Source organism: Prionailurus viverrinus, chromosome D3, assembly GCF_022837055.1.
Source record: "Prionailurus viverrinus isolate Anna chromosome D3, UM_Priviv_1.0, whole genome shotgun sequence".
Classification (NCBI taxonomy): Eukaryota; Metazoa; Chordata; class Mammalia; order Carnivora; family Felidae; genus Prionailurus; species Prionailurus viverrinus.
The window spans coordinates 25,646,254-25,667,285 of record NC_062572.1 but is presented as its reverse complement, the minus strand read 5'-3'; the positions used below and the strand labels follow the sequence as shown (position 1 = coordinate 25,667,285).

General features: G+C 47.4%; 1 protein-coding gene across 6 annotated transcripts in view; it reads right to left on the bottom strand.

The window, feature by feature from the left end:
* Positions 1-21,032, bottom strand: part of TTC28 (tetratricopeptide repeat domain 28) — a 635,539-nt gene that overhangs the window by 38,024 nt on the left and 576,483 nt on the right. For all 6 annotated transcript variants that reach the window (XM_047827138.1, XM_047827139.1, XM_047827140.1 and 3 more), the window contains one exon: positions 6,915-7,055. In XM_047827138.1, the coding sequence (XP_047683094.1) occupies positions 6,915-7,055 (141 nt within the window). The remainder of the gene's footprint in view (positions 1-6,914; positions 7,056-21,032) is intronic.

Here is a 21,032-nt window from a genome sequence, read left to right as displayed (position 1 = left end):
CTGGGGACATGAGCATTGTCTCTGGAGACTGACAGATGTGGATCCTAATGCTGCCTCTGTTACTTACTAGCTGCGGGACCTTGGGCAACTAATTTAGCTTCTCTGAGCCTCAGGGCCCTCATCTGTAAAAAGGGGTTGCAATTGTACCCCTCATGGCTGTTGCAGGGATTGACTAAGATAATACATGTAAAGCCCTAAGCACAGTGTTGGGAAGTAATCAACAGGCATTCACCACTATCATCATCATCACTATTGTTAGCAGTTAATGTCTGTCTCAATCCTGGCTGGCCTGCCTGCCTTCCTTCCTTCCTTCCTTCCTTCCTTCCTTCCTTCCTCCCTCCCTCCCTCCCTTCCTTCTCTCCTTCTTCTACCCATTCTTCCTTCCTCCCTCCCACCCTCCTTCCTCCCTTCCTCCCTTCCTTCCACAAATAAACAAGTACCTGCACCCACTGAACATAAGGCAGGTGGTGAGGTGCCCCGAGGGATAAAGAGAGAAATCAGATATGATCCAGCCTTGGAGGAGCATGGGGCCTGGGTCGTGACAGGACACGGATATTCATAACTAAAACACAAGGCAAAAGGCGGTGGCTCCTTTCTCGACAGATAGAGTGCCAGGGAATTTCAGAGAAGGAGAAAAGTATTCTAGTTAGGGCAACCCAAGATGGATTTGTGAAAAGGGCTGCTGGAGACAGCACCTCAGGGGAAAGCCTTCCCTGACCATGTCCCGTGCCCAAGTCAAGGTCCTGAGGTGAGAAGGGGCAGGGCCAGGGTCCCTTTAGGTTAGGACAGAGGGTACTGGAGAATGGAGTGGGAGGTGGGAATGATGGCAAGGCCGGGCCATGAGGACTCAAAGACCAAACCCTGCCACTTCAGTCCCCTGGGACCCCAAGAGAGAAGGTGATTATTCAGAACATGAGCTCCAGCCAGAGCACGACAGCAAAGACCAGCGGCCTGCAGGCTGGGTGGGTGGTGAGGGCAGTAGCATGGGCAATGGGGGCTCAGACGGCGGGCGGGCCAAACCCAGCTCTGCGCTGACAGGGTGGGAGACTTGGGCCACTAACTGCTGAGTGACGGCAACCTTGCAAGCATGCCCCTAGGACTGCGTTAAATGGCCATCTCAGGGGGACAGGGAGCCCCCAGGAAGGGTCATGGCAGTGGGAACAGACAGAGGGATGTAGACCATAAATGTTACAGGGTTGACCCGGCAGGTCTTGGCAGTGACTTGCATTTGGGAAGAGAGTTCCCCAGGGGGTGTGCGGGCAGGGGGGTGGCCTAGCGGTTACTGGGAACGTAGGAGGAGCCCCTAGGAAGGCTCAGCCTCAGCACCGCACTGGGCATGGGCTTCAGGCAAAGCTGGAGCAGCACTTCCATATGAAGCACCTGAGGACTCTGCTAACACCAGACCGTGAGTCGCTAAGTCTGGGTCAGGGTCGGGCCGGGGCCGGGCCAACCCTGGCTGGGCTGACCTCTCTGCTTTGGCACACGTTCCATATATAACTTTTATTCCCCTTCCTCTACCTTTATTTTCCCTCTCTTGTGCTGTTCTCCTCCATTTATTTCTCTATGATCTGGTGGCATTTGTATATTTTGGTAAAACTGTCTTAAGTAAGTCCTGGAACAAGAAAGTGAATAAACGAGTGACAAAACATTATTTATAAATTAAATTGTGCCTTATATATTGGTAAGCTTGATGGTTAGGGGCAACCTGCGGGGAATCCTTTTGCATTTTGAATAAACTTGTCACTACCCGGTAGGCATCACTGTACAGTGACTTCTGGTAGAGCATTCCAGATGTCACAGTGGCACCTCACTTGTATCTGTGCTGCCTGCGGAGAAGCACAGACTGGGGCGTGGGGGGCCCATGTGTTAACCTGGCAGATGCCTCGTGGCAGTGGAACTGGACAGGCAGGGGCCTTGAGGAGGGCTGGCTAGCTGTGCCTACCATTCAGTTGGATGCCAGGACAGGGGCTCCTGCTTGAGGCCCGGTGACGAGACCCACCTCTGCAACAGCTGTTGGCAGGAAGGCCTCTGGGCAGGGGGAGACACAGAGGGGCCGGCCCAGCTCAGAGTTGGGGAGAACGCTCAGCCCCCTTGTTGGTGCCAGCAAGAGAGCAGAATAGAGTCCTGGCCCAGAGTCACGGGGCCACCACCAAAGAGCAGAGGGCAGGGCTGGCGGGACACCAGCCAGAAGCTGCTAGTTTGGAACCCTGAGGCTCAAGGTCAGGGCTGGGCTATAATAGACATTTCATTGGGTCTGCATCATTTATTCAGTCTTTCTGGTATTTGGGGGACAGAGGCTATAAGGGAAGGAAGCATCAAGCTATCCAGTCAGGTTCTGGGGTGGAGAGTCAGTTCACCACCCCCCACCCCAACCGCCACACACACACACACAAAATGGGCCTTTGGTGCCATAGGAACCTCAGACCCAGGTGGGGAGAGAAAGAAACTGCTTACTACACAGCAGATCTGTCTTTCTATCCCCACGCTGATGGCATCCTCCTGACAACTCCCACTGTCATCGCCATTTTCCAGATGGAAAAATAAAAGGCTCAAGGTCACCCACTAATAAAAGTTCCCAAATCCAGGTCTGCCTAGCCCCAGAGCCCTAAGTCCCCTCCCCCACCCCTCACTCTGCTGCACCACAGAAAAATGCCCAGGCGTACGGAACACAGGCATAACCAGAACACCGTCTGTACGGGGCCTCCCAGTCTGCTGCAGACCTTGGTGGCATTGCTGCGGCCTGCTTCGGGGAGGTGCCAGAGGCAGGTGTGATATGGATGCTTATAAAGAACTGTAAGCACATGTCCATGCAGACCCATGCATGACACAGATGCAGAGAAACGTGGGTCTGTGCACTCTCCGGTATACTGACTGGGCTGACCTTGCAGAGTCAGCTTTATTCCTCTCCGGTCCCTGCTCTTCCCCAGGCCTCTAGGAATCCGGGGCAGAAGTGGTCCCCAGCCTCTTGTCCAGTGCACATCTCGTCCCATCTCACCTCCCCCGCAGACCAGGCTTTTGCTCATGAATTGAAGGGCAGGGCAGGCTCTGGAGCCCTCCTCCCTCCCCACTGCCAAGGCCTGACTCTCTGGGGTTGAGGGCGGGGGTGGGGGAGGAATCAAGTGCTGTTGATGCCCCTCCAGGTGACTCCCTGTCCCCAACATGGGGCAGTCAGATCTGGCGGGGGGGGGGGGCAGTCCCCCAGTGCTGCCCAGGCTACACAGCCCATGACTCATTGCTGAGGTCCTCTGCCCAACAGGCAGCCCTTCAGTGGCCGAGTCCACATGATATACCTATTGAAAAAGGCCTGTGCCAGAGCCACACTAGATATGGCTGTGCAGACCACACCGTGGCCTGCCCACTCTTGCCGGGGCCTTCCTTTAGGCTCTCCTCTTCCTGCCCCGACAGTCACAGGGGGCTGGTTTCTATGGGATGGTGACACCTCTCCTCTTCTTTACAGGAACCCAGCCTTTGTGAGGGACTCTGTTGGGGCACTCTGACCAGGCCCAGGACCCTCACTTGCCAATTCCCCTACCTGTCTTCTTTTAGAGGCAGTGGGTATGTGGCTAGGGTGCTGTCTAGAGGTTGCAGAGACCTGAGGGAGGGCCCTGGCGCCTTGTGGCACCTATCTCTAGAATGAGGACACTTAACACTTCTTTGTCCACTGTTTAGGCTCTAGCCACTCATCTCTGGACAACAGGGAAGCCCCTTGGCACACCGTGTCACACACAGCCATACATGTGGAAAAGGAAAGACATATGGTGCACACTATACCAATGGTAGCAACAGAAAGGAGGACATTCCTCTCTGGGAGACCTGTCCTCATTGATCCTGGATGGGTGCATCTTCAATGCCAAGGCACTGCCCTTGGACCTTGAATCCATTATGCAGTCGAAAGCTGTCCAATTCTTCCTCCGCTTTCCTGTAGCAATTGTGATCCGACTGCTCCCAGGTTCGGCCCCACATATGTGTGTGCGTGTATGTGCACACACACGTGTATATACGTGCATGCACACACACTCCTCATATACACATACCCCCCGCCACACGCACACGGGCACTGGCCTTCCAGTCTTCAGCATAAGTTCCAGAACACTCTGCAGGATAAGGGGCAGCCTCTCTGAGGCCTGCAGCTCCGTCGTGTGGGCCTGCACCAGGGTCAGGGTGCTAAACAAGAGAAGAGTCCTCCTTTTTTCTCATTAGTGGTCCCTGCCCTGCGCTCAAGCAGTGTTTTCTACCAAAGTGCATAGGCAACAAGAAAAACAGTGGGTATGGAGACCTCAAACTCAAAGACAGAACAAAGAGCCAGTCCTGGGGAGGGAAGAGAGAAGACTCTGATGCCAGGTCTCACGTGACTTGCACCAGCCGTGGCAGCCTCGTTGCCAAACCAGGCCAGCAAACCATCCTGGAACAAAAAGGCCAAAGAGCCCACGAATCACCGAGCCGGAGAGCCCCAGGGAGGGGAGCTGGTGCTGCTCCAGTGCACAAGGCCCCACACACATGGCTGCCTCCACTTCACCTCTGTGGGCTCCTGGGGGAGAGTGGGGAAGGGAGCACTCTGCAAGCCCTTAGTCAGGATCAGGCATCTGCAGAAAAGCCACTTCTTAGCCGTTTCTGTTCAGAGACAAACCAGCTCACCTCCTCAACGACATTGCTGGACATGGAAGGGGCAGAGAGGAAGGCCTGGGACCCCAGGGCAGGGCACACGGCAGCTGTCGAGGTGCAAGGAATGTGTGGGGGGTGCAGGCTGGCAGAGCAGCTGGGAGGAGTGACCTGAAATCCAGCTTTGGCACTGCTCCTGCGCAGGTCTCCAGCCCCTGGCCCACGTGTGCCCCTCAGCTGTGAAATGCAAGGCTGGACTGGATGCACGCAAGGGCCTGCGCTGCTCCAGCTGACAAGGACACCTTGGCCTCTGTGGTCCCTCCCTTAGCTCTGCTCCCCTTGGATGAAAGCCAGAGCCTCCTTCCCGGGTGCATCGGGGGGGGGGGGGGGGGAGGGGCGGCAGAGGGGACCTGGCATGGCAAACTGTCCTAGGCCTCATGGGCTTGCTGCGTGGAAGCTGAACAAACACAGGCTGTCTCCCTCATGCAATCTGCCCTCAGAAACCTCTAGAAGGTGAGGATCGGAAGTATCTGTGGATGCTGCTGAGGGAACTAAGCGTAGAGCAGTGGGCAGTGAGGCCCAGGCTCCCCACCCAGCCCGTGGCTGAGATTGCATTGTTTAAATGAACCCACAAATTAATCCATAGTATTGATTGTGCTCATAGGACCCATGTTAGAACAGATCTGAAGGACAAAAACCATTTTCCCAAACGATCAGCTCCATGATCCACAATTCACACCACTTCACACCCAGGGATGATGAACTAGGATCTCAGGTATACCTGGTCTGACCCCTTTCTAACATACGCCTAAAGCCCCGGACGAGGGGCTCCCGACCGCTGGCGGGCCTGTGATCAGGCCGGCCACGGATGCCTGATGGCCTGCCTTTGGCATTCTCTCACGTGAAAGACATGAGGTGCCATTGGAAGAGGAAGGGGAAGAGGAGGTGAGGCCACACCCCTAGGTGGCCCCCACCTACTGCATGCAAATCTCATCCCTTCCCAAGTTTATCCCCCCACCTTATCTTAGGAATTCAAGCTTAGCACTGTCCTTCCCACTTTACTCAAAACAGTACAGCCAGCAGGTGTATGGCACTTCCTATGCATTAGGAAGTCTGTCAGTATGTTATTTATACATTAGCTCCTTTAGTACCCATGTTAAGGGAACCCTTCAAGGTAGAAAGCCTGTCCCCATTCCGGTGATGAGGAAACGGCCTGACAGTGTTCACACAGCTGGCGAGCGGCAAAAGCAGAACCCGAGCCCTTCACGCCGTGGTCCCCAACCACGATGGCCACACCTGGCAGTCAAGAGTCACCTGTTTCCCAGGCGGAGACCCTGGCAGAAGGGGACATGAGCCCAGGCCCGGTCCTCTGCCTCCTCCCACCTGGCCATGTCCCTACACAAAACTAAAAGGACGGGGCAATGAACCAGCTTAAAGTTGTGGTCTCCTTCAACCAAGCTGCGAATTCCTACATCCCTGGCCCTTGGCTTCCATCCCATTCAGCAAGTCCCTGGGAAAGTAAACACACATTTGTCACCCCGACAGCACAATAACGGGAGGAAACCAGGGCCTGCAGCAGGAGCGGGCAGGGCACACCACAGCCCACAGAGCAGGGCCGCCAGGCAGGGTACAGTCACTTCCCTCCTGCGTTCCAGGCTCGACCTGCTGCCCTTTAAAGTCAAGGCTGTGGCAGGGACCCAAGTGTCTGGGATGTCTTTCTGGAAAAGTTTATCTGACTGTGGCTGGGCAACCAAATGAAAACGGGACAGTTGCCCCTCACCGCCCAACTGCCTGCCCCCGTTTATCTGGATGTAGCTCAGTTATTACCCATGATGAAAAGACGGGGGTGTGCGGGTTGGCAGTTTCAAGCCCTATTTGGTCAAGTACTGGAGAGACTGGGTCTCAGGGTGGATGGGTGGGCTGGGGTCTGGACAAGTTCTCCCCCAGGAAGGCTGGCATCCCTGCTCTTCGTGGCTCCCCTCGATCTCCGGCATCTGGCCCACAGGTTACTGACAAAAGTGGCCCAGAAGTAGGTGGCTCTGCTCTGTGTGGCTTCTGCCTGCTGTTCGGGCGGCCGGGTGGCTCTCTGCTACGTGAAGAGGGGCCTCCCATCACACACAAACGCAGATTCTCACATCTAGCCTGTCACTGTTTCCTTGCTCGACCCAGAGGTGCTGCTGTGGCCCCGAGGCCCTGACGAGCACGGGGCTGTGGAAACTCATTGGAAACTCATGACACGGGCCAGAAGGCCAAACGGCCGGAAGGAGCATCAGTGTGATCCTGCAACCGGGCTGGAGGACAGAGCCCGCACGCACCTGTTAAAGAGGTTATTGCGGCGAACCATCCGCAGAAAGCCAGTGGGGTCGGTAACCGAGTTGAGCTTGTTGTTCATCTCTTCAAACTGCTGGTCCGTGAGGTCTCCGGCTTCGCTCTCTGTCTCACTGCTGGCACAGGGCCTGCAAGGGAAATCGCGGGGTCAGCCAATCGGAGAAAGATGTGCTCAGCTGTGGAAGTCTGCTCGAGGGTCCGTGCCACTTCCCTGCCCCGTGCAGGCCTGGTACTCAGGGCCTCCCTGAGGCGGCATCGCCCGGTGCCCCCTCGGTGTCCCTGTGGCCCTCTTCCCTCCTCCATCTAGGGCTTCTCGAGATGCACTGTGGCTGGTCGTTGCTGGCTGTCGCCCCAACTTGGCTGTGAGCTCTATCGACAGTAGATGCTGTGCCTGAACCAGTGTCACGCTCCCGGCATCCAACAGACACCCGAAAGTGCTCAACAGCTGGAGCAGAGCCCGGGTGGGTGTGGCGGTGTGCAAACTCCCCAACCCACGTTCCGGTCAAGCCCATTCCAGAAATGGTAACTGAGAGCCTCATGTGCGCCAGGCACCATGCTGGGCCTACGGGACACGCGGCCTGAAAAGGCAATTTCCCCGCAAGGAGACGGATACACGTACAAGTGGCTATAATGCCAGGCAGAGCGGGCACTGTTTGAAATGGAGGCTTGAGAACCGTTGCTGATTGGGGCCCATTTGGCAAGCTCACCATGAGGAGACTACAATTTTCAAATTAATAAATTCATATTTCCCCTGTGACAGACTGCAATAGAACATCTACAATGGGTTTTAAATAAACAGAAATACACAAGAGTGCCTCGATTCATCAGCACGATTAAAATGACAAAAGGCTTATGAACTGTAAACGCTGAGTACTTTGTGGCCCAACGTGACCCAGAAAGTGGGCGAAGGAGCGAGTGCATCTGAGGCAGCGCTGCCCATCTGGGGCCCGTCCCCCTCACACCTCACAGGTGTCGCCACACTTCATAGGGCCTTGAGGCTGATACAGCAGCTCTGCCTGCCCGCCTTAGCATAAGAGTCACACTCAGACTTTGTGCTGCCCAGACAATGACTCTGTTTGAGGTCTCCTGCTGACTAAGAACCAGGGTGGAAGAGAGGAGGGCATCAGGGCCCTGGAGGAAGAAGACAGCCGCCAGGCACAAACCTCTCAATGCTGCAAAAGTGGGGCCTAGAGAGGGATGGGCATCCCGGCATCCAGAGGGAACAGGCTCTGCACATCAACACGTGGGTTTAAGGTGAACTTGACCTGCTTAAAACAGGCTGGTGAACCTGTGACATCAGAATGTCATGACAGGAAGGGCAATGAGCCCCTCACTGGGTCGTTATGGAGCCACACAGTGTGAGAAGCTGCCCGAAGAGCCTGAATGCTCTGTGTGAATGTTAAGCCTGGTGTGATGGGCCAACTTGACTGGGTCCCTCCGGGATGACTCTGGGTGTATCTGTGGGGGTGTTTCTGGATGAGGTTGACATCTGAATCTGAAGACTGAGGAAAGCAAACTGCCCTGGCCACCGTGTGGGAGCCCTGTCCAATCCGCTGAGGGCCTGAACAGAACACAGAGGCTGAGTAAGAGAGAATTCCATCTCTCCCTGACTGTCTTCAAGCTGGGCCATTAGTCTTCTCCTGCCTTCAGACCTGGACTCAGACTGGAACTTACTCCATTGGCTCTCCTGAGTCCCTAGCTTGCTGATGGCAGATCTTGGGACTTCTTGGCCTTCCTTACCATGTGAGCCAATTTCTTGAGTGTGTGTGTGTGTGTGTGTGTGTGTGTGTGTGTGTATTGCCCTATTCGTTCCATTTCTCTGGAGAACCCACACTAACAGCCGGTAATTAGGCACCAGAGCCCCGATTCAGCCATGTTCCTTACAGAAGGTTGTGCAAAGGCCTGGTCCCTGGGAAAGGTTCCCAAGGACTGAAGCCCTAAAGGTGTCAAAAGTGGAGCAGTCTTCAAAGACAGCACAGAGGTATGCTTTGTGGGCCAGCTACTCGGCTTCACCCCAGAACCATGCCAACAGCTGGTACAGCCATTAGCCCGTTTTCCTTCCGGGTGCACACTATCTGGACAGCACTTCAAAGCCAGCACAGGGCCTGGCATGCAATGAGTATGCAACAAGAAACTGGTGAATGAATGAATGGCGCAAGCCAGAGAGCACTTTTTAATATGCAAAGTATTTTCCATTTTATTGTCTGTGACATGGCTCTTCTTGTCTCCAACTTACTTCTGAGGAGACTGAGTTCAGAGAAGCCAAGGAACTTGGCCAAGGAGCCCCAAGTTGTAGAGCCAGGCGTGAACCCAGGTCTTAGGTGTCGCCTTCCCCACTCATCCTCTCCCCTCTAAGCCTCCAGGCCTGTCACTCCCAGCTGGCGTTTGGCTAGGTGGGGGCAGGGGTGAATATGGGAAGCAAGAGAAAGCAGGAACCATCTGAGCACCTAAACAAATCACCCTGGCTTCCACCCTGCTGGAGAGCAGGGAGTGAGGTTTAATTCCTCTCTCCGCCCACGGGCAGCAGCTGAACAGGCGAGCAGCTGAAGGTTTGAAATGCTCCCTTGGGGGCCGAGGGCCCTTCACAGAGACCCTGGTAAATATCACTCAACAAGCTCCTCTGCCCAGGGACACATTCATCATCTGAATGCGACTGCCTGCTTGGAGCTGAGAAATCTGCTTGTCATTCGGTGCTTTGCAAAAGGGAGAAGAATTGGCCAGAACCAGTATCAGCCTCCATTATCTTGCAGTTCCACTCTTGCTGTCAGCCGCAGACAGAGCCCTCAGAATCTCATGCTTAATGGGGTTGTTTCCTATTTTCTGACCCTTCAGAGTATTAACACCGAAGGGAAAAACAAACAGGCGATGTCACAGACAAAGGAATCTTCCATTTACAAAACAAGCCTCGTCTCTACAGCAGGGATCCCAAGAGTGCCTTCGTGTCACGGTCACAACCGCCACCCCCCATCTCTCTGAGAGACCTTCTAGAGATGGCACGTCACCTAGTCTGATTCCATTCACTCTGACTCCACAGATTACTGGGCAGGACCCATGTTCAAGGACTGCAGAGGCTAAACAGAGGAGGGTCACACCATACCTGTCTTCAAGGCACTTATAAGCTCATATGACTAGTGGCTACCGGCTAAGGTGGATTATGAAGGAGCACATGGAGGGTACCAGCCTACGACCAAGACAGGGAGGGCATGAAAGAATCTGCTGCAGCTGAGAGGCATCTTGAAGAATACAACTTTGATAGGTAAAGACTTGGGGGGAGTGCTTCCTGGCACAGAAAGTGGGATGAGCAAAGGTGTGGAGACAAGGTAGTGTGGGGGCTCTTTGGGGCCAAGGAGATAGTCCAGCTGAGCTGGAGCAGAGGGTACGAGCGGGAGAGGAGGAGGAATAAATGGTGGAGGGCTTGGAACTTGGAAGGCAGTTGAGAACTGTCAGCCCAGGCCTCTGAACATGGGGTGATGGGCTCAGGGCTGCTTTTTTGGGAGACAGTCAACAGGCCCAGAGAGGAGAATGTGGGATAGCTGGGTGGCTATTACCAGCACCCACTCAGAAGCAGCCCTGAAGGCCCAGGGTTAAGCTCACTGAAGCGTGATCAGCCCCGGGAACCCACCAGAAGCCCCATTCTTGGGAGCTACTGTGCTAATACATTAAGGTGCCTGGGCTTCAACAAGCCAGGTGAGGCGAGTTTTCCATAGAGCTCTGGGCTCTGAAATCTTGATAGGAGCTCCTTCCTCTGCTCTAAGCCTCTGTTCCCTGTAGAAACAGACTGTCTGGGCTGGCTCCCCTGACTTTTGTTTCTCTATATTGTCACCAACATGGTTCTGGCTTGTCCTGTGGTTGGGCCAGCCCCGTTAGTCCAGACATATGAACTAGGGTGGCAAGGTTAAACTGACAGGAGAAATGTTACTAGAAAGAGAACTTATTTGCCTGGGCAACTCACGGAAGGGACAAGTAGCAGTTAAAATATGGCGGATGGGCAACTGGTGGCAAATGGAGAAACTGAAAGTAGAAGTTGGTCTCAGGGGGAAGAGGAGTGGGTTCAGTTTGGACATGCTGAACATGCAGACAAGAAGGGTAGTTGGTGACGCCAAGTATACAGATGTTGACTCAGTTATTTAGACACTTCCTTCCAGAATGCCTGTAGGCTATGGAAATCCAGGTCTGGTGCTCAGGGGAGAGGTCAAGATCAACTCTCTGATGCCTCATTCATTTGTTCACTCAACAAATGTTCCTAAGTATTTTTTACAAATATCCTGCTATACTGGGTTCTGGCTCCAGGTAAAACAGAGTAAGCACATTCCACCCCATCCTTCCTGCTGGATACAACTCTAAACCATGGATAGACTGCATGAAACAGCTATCTGAGGAATGTGAAAAGTAAATAATATCAGGCAGATTGGGGAAGAAGACCAGAAACTAAAGTGCCACCAAATCAATAGTGAGCTCACATTGTTCTGTCTCTGGAATCCCTCAGCCAGGTCTCCATGCAGCCCAAAACACAGAAGTGGGCATCAGTGGGAACAGACAAAGCTCTGGGAGGGGTCCTATATTTCTTACTCAGAGAGAACAGAAAAAAGCCACCCCTTTTTCTTATTCTCTCATCTCTGTTCTCATGTTCTAGGCCGCAAATGTTCCTGAGTTAGTAGTGGCAGTGAGAGCAGCAGCGAGGGCGGGAAGGAGTCCAACTCTAAGGGAAAGGAAAACTTTGGGTATAACCAGAGGAAATGTGGCCCCATAAGGGCAGGGTAACCCCTCTGCTTTTTCTCTTCCTTTCCCCCACTGACCCTCGGTCCTTGATGTGAAAGGCCCTGCAGGAAAGGTGTAGCGAAGGGGTGGGGTGACAGTGTAAATAAAGCTCCAGCTTTTTGATGAGTGGGCCAAAAAGAAGAGCCCTGGGGAATTGAAAACCACTGGTGACAACACAGGGAGGGATTGAGGAAAGGGAACACATATAGTTGTTTATGAATTCCTGGATTCACCCCAAGTTGCACATGTATAAAGATTATGAGAACCTAAACACAAGATGGGCCGCTGCCCAGTTCCTGAACAGGCCACTGAACAGTGCACCTGTGGGGCAGACTTGAGGAGCATGGTAAAAACTTTGAAAATGGAATTTACAATGAAAGCTGGTCACAGCTTATGACCTGAATCCCAACTGCCTACCTAAACAAAAACACCAATATCCTCCATAGGAGTCAAACAAGACCCAGAGTTTAACACAATTCAATAACATAATTCAAAATGTCCAGGATATAATCCCAAATTACTCAGCATCTGGATAACTAGGAAAATCTCAACTTGCAGGGGAAAAAGCAATCACCAGATGCCTTTTGGAATTGTGCTAGGATAACACAAATGTTGGAACTGTTTGCCAAAGACCTTAAAGCAACTATTTAAAAGTGCTACACATAAGGGCAAGACTCTTGCAAAGACGGCAAGAAAGAAGATCTCAACAAAGCACATGAGCTATTAGGAAGGAGCAAATGAAGGGCACCTAGCTGGCTCAGTTGGTAGAACACATGACTCTTGATCTCAGGGCTGTGAGTTCAGGCCCCATGTTGGGCATGGTACCTACTTAAAAATAATAATAATATTTTTTTTTTTAAAAAGAAGGAGCAAATGAAAAATTTGGAACTGAAAACAAATAACTGAAATGAAACCTCACAGTAGGGGCTCAATAGCAGAATGGAGATAAGAGAAGAAAATCGATGGACCTAAAGATAGAAAAGCAATAGAGATGATCCAATCTGATCAATAGAAAAAAAAGAGAGTTGTGTTTGTTTTGTTTTGTTTTCTGTAAAATGGACAAACCCAAGGGACCTGTGGTTCTATACCAAAAGACCTAACGTTTATGTATTCAGAGCCCACGAATGAGAGGAGAAAGAGTGTAGAGCAGAAAAACATGGAGGGAATAATGAATGAAAATTTCCCAAATTTGGTGTCAGACATAAATCTACAGATCAAGAAGCTGAGTGAACCACAAACAGAATAAACCGAGGGAAATGCATGACCAGATGCATCATATTAAATGGCAGACAACTAAAGACAAAGAAAAAAAAATCTTGAAAGCAACCAGAGATAAAATATGCATTATGCATAGGGAAAATAATAATTCAAACAACTGAGGATTTCTCATCAGAGACCATGGATATTCAGAAGGAAGTGGAAATTTATTTTTTAAATGTTGAAAAAAAAAAAAGAATGACCAACCTAGAATTCCATGTCCAGTGAAAATATCCTTCATAAACGATAGTGAAATAAAAACATTCTCGGATAAAGGAAAACTGGCACCTGGAGGTTACAGACATACTCTCTTGTTCATGCCTATGCAATCTATCCCCTCCCTGAGGGTGGGTAGGACCTATGACTTTCCTCTAACCAACAGAATATGGCACAGTGATAGGTGTCACTTCTGTGATTATGTTATATAAGACTCTAACTTCTACTGCCTCTTGGTTTGTACATGGCTGAGGTAAGCAGCCATGTTGGGGAGGACTACATGGCAAGTAATCCAGCACAGTGTTTGGCCAACAGCCAGGAAGGAGCTGAGACTCTCAGTCCAACAGGCTAAAAAGAAATAAATGCTGCCAATAATCAGGTAAGCTTGGAAATGGATTCTTCTCCAGTCAAGCATTTAGACAAAACCTCAACTGTAACTAATACTTTGATTACAGCCTCAAGACAGACTCTGAAACAGAGGACCAAACTAAGCCATGCCAGGGTCCTGACCCATAGAAATGGTGGGATAATAAATTTTTATTGTTTAAGCCACTAAATTTTTGGGAATTTGTTATTTAGCAATATATAACTGATACAAAAAGTAAGAGAATTCATTAATAGCTGACCTACACTAAAATAATTGTTAAAGAAACTTATTCAGACAGAAGGGAAATGATACCTGAAGGAAACAAGGAACATCAGGGAAGAAGGGAGAGTAACAAATATTAAATGTCTGAGTAAATATAATAGACTATTCTTCTCCTAACACTGTTCGATGGAATCTTAATGTACGTAGATGTAGTATACAAGACAAATGCAAGATGAGGGTGGAGGGAAAGGTCACTCCATGGTGGTAAGATTTCTACATTTCACTCGAATTAATAAAATATCAATAGTATAGAGCTTGCAGACTGTGAAAAGTATGTATATTATAATCTCTGGAGCAACCATTAAAGAGCTATAAAAAGAGATCTAGTCAGAGATATAAGAGATACATTACAATAGGTTTTTAAAAAAAAGTTCAAGTAACCCAAAAGAAGGAAGAGAAAACAGAGTAATGTAAATTGAAAAACAAAACAAATATTAATATGACATACATAAATCAACAGGTATCAATAATTATATTAAATATAAATGGTCTAAACATGACATCAACAGAATGGAATTAAAAAACATGACCCAATTAAATGCTTCTACAAGAAGTTCACTTTGAATAAAATGATATAGGCAAGTTAAAAGTAAAAAGATATAAAAAGATATACCATGCAAACACTATTCAAAACAAAGCTGGGGTTCCTGGGTGGCTCTGTCAGTTAGGCATCCAACTTCAGCTCAGATCGTAATCTCACAGTTTGTGGGTTTGAGCCCCAAGTTGGGCTCTGTGCTGACAGCTCAGAGCCTGGAGCCTGCTTCAGATTTGTGTCTCCCTCTCTCTCTGCCCCTCCCCTGCTCACACTCCTTCTCTGTCTCCCAAAAATTACTAAATGTTAAAAAAATTAAAAACAACAAAGCTGGAATGGTTATGTATATGAAGATCAAATTAGACTTCAGAGCAAAGAAAACTACCAGGAATAGAGAGGAATATTACACAATAACAAAAGATCCAACTCACCAAGAACATAAAATTATTCTAAGTGTATATTTACCTATCAACAGAGTTTCAAAATAAATGATGCAAAAACTGACAGGACTGAAAGAAGTGGCTGAATTGGCAGAGGCTTTCCACATACTTTTCTCACTAGCTGACAGAATTGGTAAACAGAAAATCAACAAAATTAGAGAAGAATTGAACAACATCATCAACTGACTGAATAAAACTGACATTTAGAGAACACTACACCCAATAACAGCAGAATATAAATTCTTGTCAAATGCATACAGAACATTCCCCAAGATAGGCCATACCCTGGGTGGTAAAACAAACCTTAACAAATTTAAAATAATTGCAAATTTGCAAAACATGTCTTCTGCCCACCATGGAATTAGATTTGAAAGTGAGAAAAGAAAGATAACAGGGAGATCTCCAAACACTTGGAAACTAAGCAACACTTCTAAATAACTGTCAAAGAAGACTTAAGGGAAATTAAAAAATATTTTTAGCTGAAAAAAACTGAAAATACAACATAAAATCTGTGGGCTATATATAAAGCCTTAGAGTTACCTTTATAGCATTAAGTGTTTATATTAGAAAAAAAGATCTGGGGGTGCTTGGCTAGCTCAGTTGGTATAGCATGTGACTCTTGATCTCAGGGTCATGAGTTCAAGCCCCACATTGGACATGGAGCCCACTTAAAATTAAAAATAAAAATGTAAAACAAAAAAAGAAAAAAGATCTGATATTAATAATCTAAACTTGAGCTTTCAGAAACTAGGGGGGAAAAAAGCAAAACAAACCAAAACAAGAGGGAAAAAAATAATAGAGCAGAAATCAATGAAACTGAAAAGAGGAAAACAAACCTTAAACTTTTTTTTGTTAATGTTTTATTTATTTTTGAGAAAGAGACAGAAACAGAGTGCGAGTGGGAGAGGAGCAAAGAGAGAGGGAGACACAGAATCCAACACAGAGCTCAAACTCACAAACTGCAAGATCATGACCTGACCTGAAGTCGGACACTCAACTGACTGAGCCACCCAGGCGCCCCTAAAACAAATCTCTAAAAAAAAAAATCAATGAAACAAAAAGTTGGTTCTCTTTAAAAGAAATCAATAAAATTGATAAGCCTCTGTCCAGATAGACCAAGTATATAAGAGGGAATGCAAAAATTATCAATATCAGAGATGAAAGAGGAAACCTAACTAGTGAGCTCAAGGAAATTAAGAGGATAATAAGAGAATACTACAAACAACTCTACACATATGAATTCAACAACTTAGATGAAATGGACTAATTACTCAAAAACTGCAAACCACTAAAACTCATCCAAAATAAAACAGATAACCTGAATAGTCCTACAACTACCAAAGAATTATATTCATAGTTGAAAACTATCCAAAATGACATCCAGGTCCAGATGGTTTCAATGGTAAATTCTATCAAACATTTAAAGAAGAAATAATACTAACTCTACACAATCACTTCTGGCAACTAGAGGAAAGAACATTTTCCAGCTCATTTTATGCAGCCTGTATTACCCTGATACCAAAAGTGGACAAAGATAACATGAGGAAAAAAACTCTACAAACCAATATTCCATAGATCAAGTGAAAACAGACATAAAAACAATCAACAAAGCATCATCAAATAGAATTCGGCAACATATACAAAGAATTATACACTACAGTCAGAGGGGAGTAGGGCTAATCCTGGAACGTAAGGCTTATTCAATATTTGAAAAATCAGTCAATATAATCCACTATATTAACAGACTAAAGAAAAAGATACATGTTTATATCAATTGATACAGAAAACCATATGACAAAATCTGACATCAACTTATGATAAAAATTTGCAAATGAGCAATATAAAAGAGCATGTCATCGACCTGATAAAGAGCAACTACAACAAGCCTGCAGCTAATATCACACTTACCTTGGGGACAAGGTAAGTATGTCAGTTCACACCATTCATATTCAGCACAGAGCTGGAAGTCCTTATCAGTGCAAAAAGGCAAGAGAAAGAAACAAAAGTCCTATGGATTGGAAAGGAAGAAAAGAAAGTATCTATTCAAAGAAGACATGGGTTATCTATGTAGAAAATGCTAAGGAATATACAAAAAGACTACTAAAGCCATTGAGTTTCATGAAGTTGGAGGATATAAAAGCAATGTACAAGGGGTGCCTGGGTGGCTCAGTTGGTTAAGCATCCAACTTTGGCTCAGGTCATGATCTCATAGTTCATGGGTTCGAGCCCCACACCAGGCTCTATGCTGACAGTGCGGAGCCTGCTTGGGATTCTCTGTCTGTCTGTCTGTCTTCTCTCTCTCTCTGCCCTTCCCTGACTCGTGCTCTCGCTCTCTCTCTCTCTCTCTCTCTCAAGAATAAACAAATAAATGTTAAAAAAAAAACACAATGCACAAAAAGTCAGTATTTCTACATACTAGCAACAAACAATTCCAAACTGAAATTTTAAAAATGATCTCACTTACAATAGCTCCCAAAATGAAATACGTAGGTATAAATCTAACAAAATATATACAAGAGGGGCACCTGGGTGGCTCAGTCGGTTAAACATTCAACTCTTGGTTTCGGCTCAGGTCATGATCTCATGGTTCATGAGATCGAGCTCCAGATCAGGCTCCGTGCTGTCAGCATGGAGCCCATTTGGGATTCTCTCTCTCCCTCTCCCTATGCCCCTCCCCTGCTTGTTCTCTGTCTCTCTCTCTCTCTCAAAATAAATAAGTAAACATTAAAAAAATTTAAAAATATATACATAAGATTTGTAGGCTGAAAACTACAAAATGTTGATGAAGGAAATCAAAGATCTAAATAAGCAGAGAGGCATATCATGTTCATGGGTTTTAATTCAATATAATAAAGACAGCAATTTTCCCCAAACTGATCTACAAGTTTAACATAATTCCAGTCAAAATCTCAAGACATTTTTGTAGCTACAGAGAAGCTGATTCTAAAATTTATATAAAAAGACAAATGAGCTAAAGCAGGTAAAACAATTCTGAAGGAGGGGCACCTGGGTGGCTCAGTTGGTTAAGCGTCTTGATTTTGGCTCAGGTCATGAACTTGTGGTCATGAGATCAAGCGCCCACATTGGGCTCTGTGCTGAGCATGGAGCCTGCTTGAGATTCTCCTTCTCCCTCTTCTTCTCTCTCTACCCCTCCCCTACTTGTGCTCTCTCTTAAAAAAAAATAATTTTTTCAAGAAGTATAACTTAGCTGGAAGAATGACTGACAGATTTTAAGACTTACTATAAAGTTACAGTCACGAAGAGAGTGTGGTATTAGTAAAAGTATGGACATGTAGATCAATGGAACAGAACAGAGCCCCAAAATAGACACCTGAATACAGCCAATTAACTTTTGACAAAATGCAGAGACAATTTAGTAGAGGAAGGAGAGTCTTCAATAAATGGCTTGGGGACAACTGGGTATCCACATACCAAAAAAAAAAAAAAAAAAAAAAAGAGAGAGAGAGAGACAGAGAGAGAGAGAGAGAGAGCCCTGTAAAATGAACCTCAGACTAAACTTTACACCTTACACAAAAAGTAATTCAAAATGAATCACAAATCTAAATATAAAAATGTAAAACTCTAGAACTTTTAGAAGAAAATATGGGAGAAAACTTTGTGACCTAAGGTTAATGACAGACTTCTTCAACATTTTACAAGAACATAATGCATAAGGAAATAATTGATAGAACTGATGTCATAAAAATTAAACTTATGCTCTGTGAAAGACACTGTCGAGAGAAGAAGACAAGCTACAGACCAAAAGAAAATATTTGCAAACCACATTATCTGTCAAAGGACATGTATCCCGAATATGTAAAGACCTTTCAAACTCAACAAGATGAAAACATACAACTCAATTTTGAAAAGTGGGCAAAAGATTTGAATGATCACTTCACCAAAGAGAATGTAAGAATGGCACAATGTAAGAAATAAGCACATGAAGAGGTGTTCGGTATCTTGGCCATAAGAGAAATGCAAATTTAAACCACGACAAGATACTGACAATGCTGACAATATCAGGTGCTGACAAGATGGAGGAACTAGAACGCTCATCTACTGCAAGTGGGGGAAGCAGAAGGGTATAGTCATTCTGGAACGTGCTCTGAAGTTTCTTACACAGTGAACGATATATTTACTATATGACCCAGAGATTCTACTCCTGAGGAAATGAACTTATTTACCCTGCAAACCCTCAGGTAGTAATCAGTGAATGTTTCAAGCAGTTCTAGTCGTAATTGCACCAAACCGGAACCAACCCAAAGGTTCTTCTATGAGTGTAAGCAAACAAGTACATCCATACAATGGAATACTCAGTAATAAAGAGGAATGAGCTGCTGATACAGTCAACAATACAGAAGACTCAAAAATTTTAGGTTGAGTGAAAGAAGCCTGTGTTGAAAGGTTATGTAAATAGTATGATTCTATTTATAGGACATTCTCCAAAGGAAAAGACCATAGTGACAAAGAACTGATCAGTGGTTGCTGGGGATTAGGGGTAGAGGGAGTTATACAGTAGATTATAAAAGATATAGTTATTTGGGGCACCTGGGCGGTTCAGTTGGTTGAGTGTCCGACTTTGGCTCAGGTCATGATCTTGCAGTTCATGGGTTCAAGCCCTACATCAGGCTCTCTTCTGTCTGTACAGAGCACTCTCTCTGCACCTCCCCACTCGGACTGTCTCTCTCTCTCTCAAAAATAAATAAACATTAAAGAAAAAGATAATAGTTATTTAGGATGATGGAAGTGTTCTGTATCCTGATTGTGGTGGCAGTCACACAAACCTACATATGGATTAAAATTCATGGAACCGTACACCAAAAGAGTAACTTTGACTGTGTGCCAGTTACCCATTTATTGCCTCTGTGCTCCAAATTCATCCCTCATTGCCTGCTCCAAAATAATGGATCATGGCCATTTAAGGGCCAGCTGGCACAGGTTTGAGCTTTGTCAGCAGAGGGCGCTGGAGAGACATAGAGGAGGAAGAGGTTTTGCCTTCCTGGTTGCAGCGTGCTGGTTCAGCAGGCTCCTGAAGCAGGCGCAGCTTCCCTGGGGTCTGGCTCCTTCTGCATGGGCAGCTTCTCCAGTGTGCAGATCATGGGGTGCAAGCAGTTTCTCTGGCATCTGGCTTTTGCCCCACCAGAGGTTTCTCCAGGACCTCGTTCCTGGAGCGGTGGGGGCAGGGGGACTTTCTCCACAGAACCACTTCTGCAAAACACAGCAGCCGGCACCCCCAGGGGTCATCAGCCTCCCGTGGTAACCACTCCTTGGGTGGTTCTGTAGTAGATGAAGGTATCTCCCTTTCCTCAGCACCCTGGAGAACATATGTTTGCAAACTCTGAGGGTGGATTTCCAGCAAGTTCCACTAGTGTGAGACCACAGCAACTTCTCCAAACAGGTCCACATCTCAGCCCTCAGTTGGGAGTGGGGACCCTCTTCCTTGGGCACTCTGTCTCAGTCCTCAAGGGCAGTGACTGCTCCTTGTATCTGTGATTCCTGTGTTTTTTAGAATACTTTCACTAGCGAATCCCTCTAATCTAATCTCTGTTACAGTTTACAAGGATTTTTAAGTTCATTTATTTAGAGGGAGAGAAAGAGGCAGGCGGAGAGGCAGAGAGAGGGAGAGAGAGAATCCCAAGCAGGCTCTGCACTGTCAGCACAGAGCCTGACACGGGGCTCGATCCCATCAACTGTGATACCGTGACCTGAGCTGAGATCAAGAATCGGACGCTTAACTGACTGAGCCACCCAGGTGCCCCACACTTAACAATTCTTTATCTTAAATTATCCCTGTTCGAATTAGCATGGTTCCTTGTTCCTGCTTTGGTCCTGGCTGGTACATACTGTAAGTTAAACTTAACTAAAATAAAATAAATCCTGCTAGCACCAAATCTTGAGAGGGATTTAGAAAGGTAAGATACACTTTGGTGCCACACATTCATCCATCCGGTCATCAGGTCAACCAACCTCAAAAACATTCATTGTGTGACCAGTGTGTGCCCAGCTCTTGGCTGGGATTATTCCAAATGAAAACAAGCCTCTGCCCCTGAAAAGCTCTGAGAAGGTGCTAGATGGGCACACTAATCCCTGCAACACAATAAAATAAATTGACACGGTGGTGTGTGTATGTAGATGTGTGTGTATGTGTGTACACAGAGAGAGGCTAAATGAACAATCGGCAGGCGATGGGAGAGAGAGGATAAAGGTGAGAGTATGAATAAGTATACAGCCAGGGGTCGTGTAGAAAGAGTCC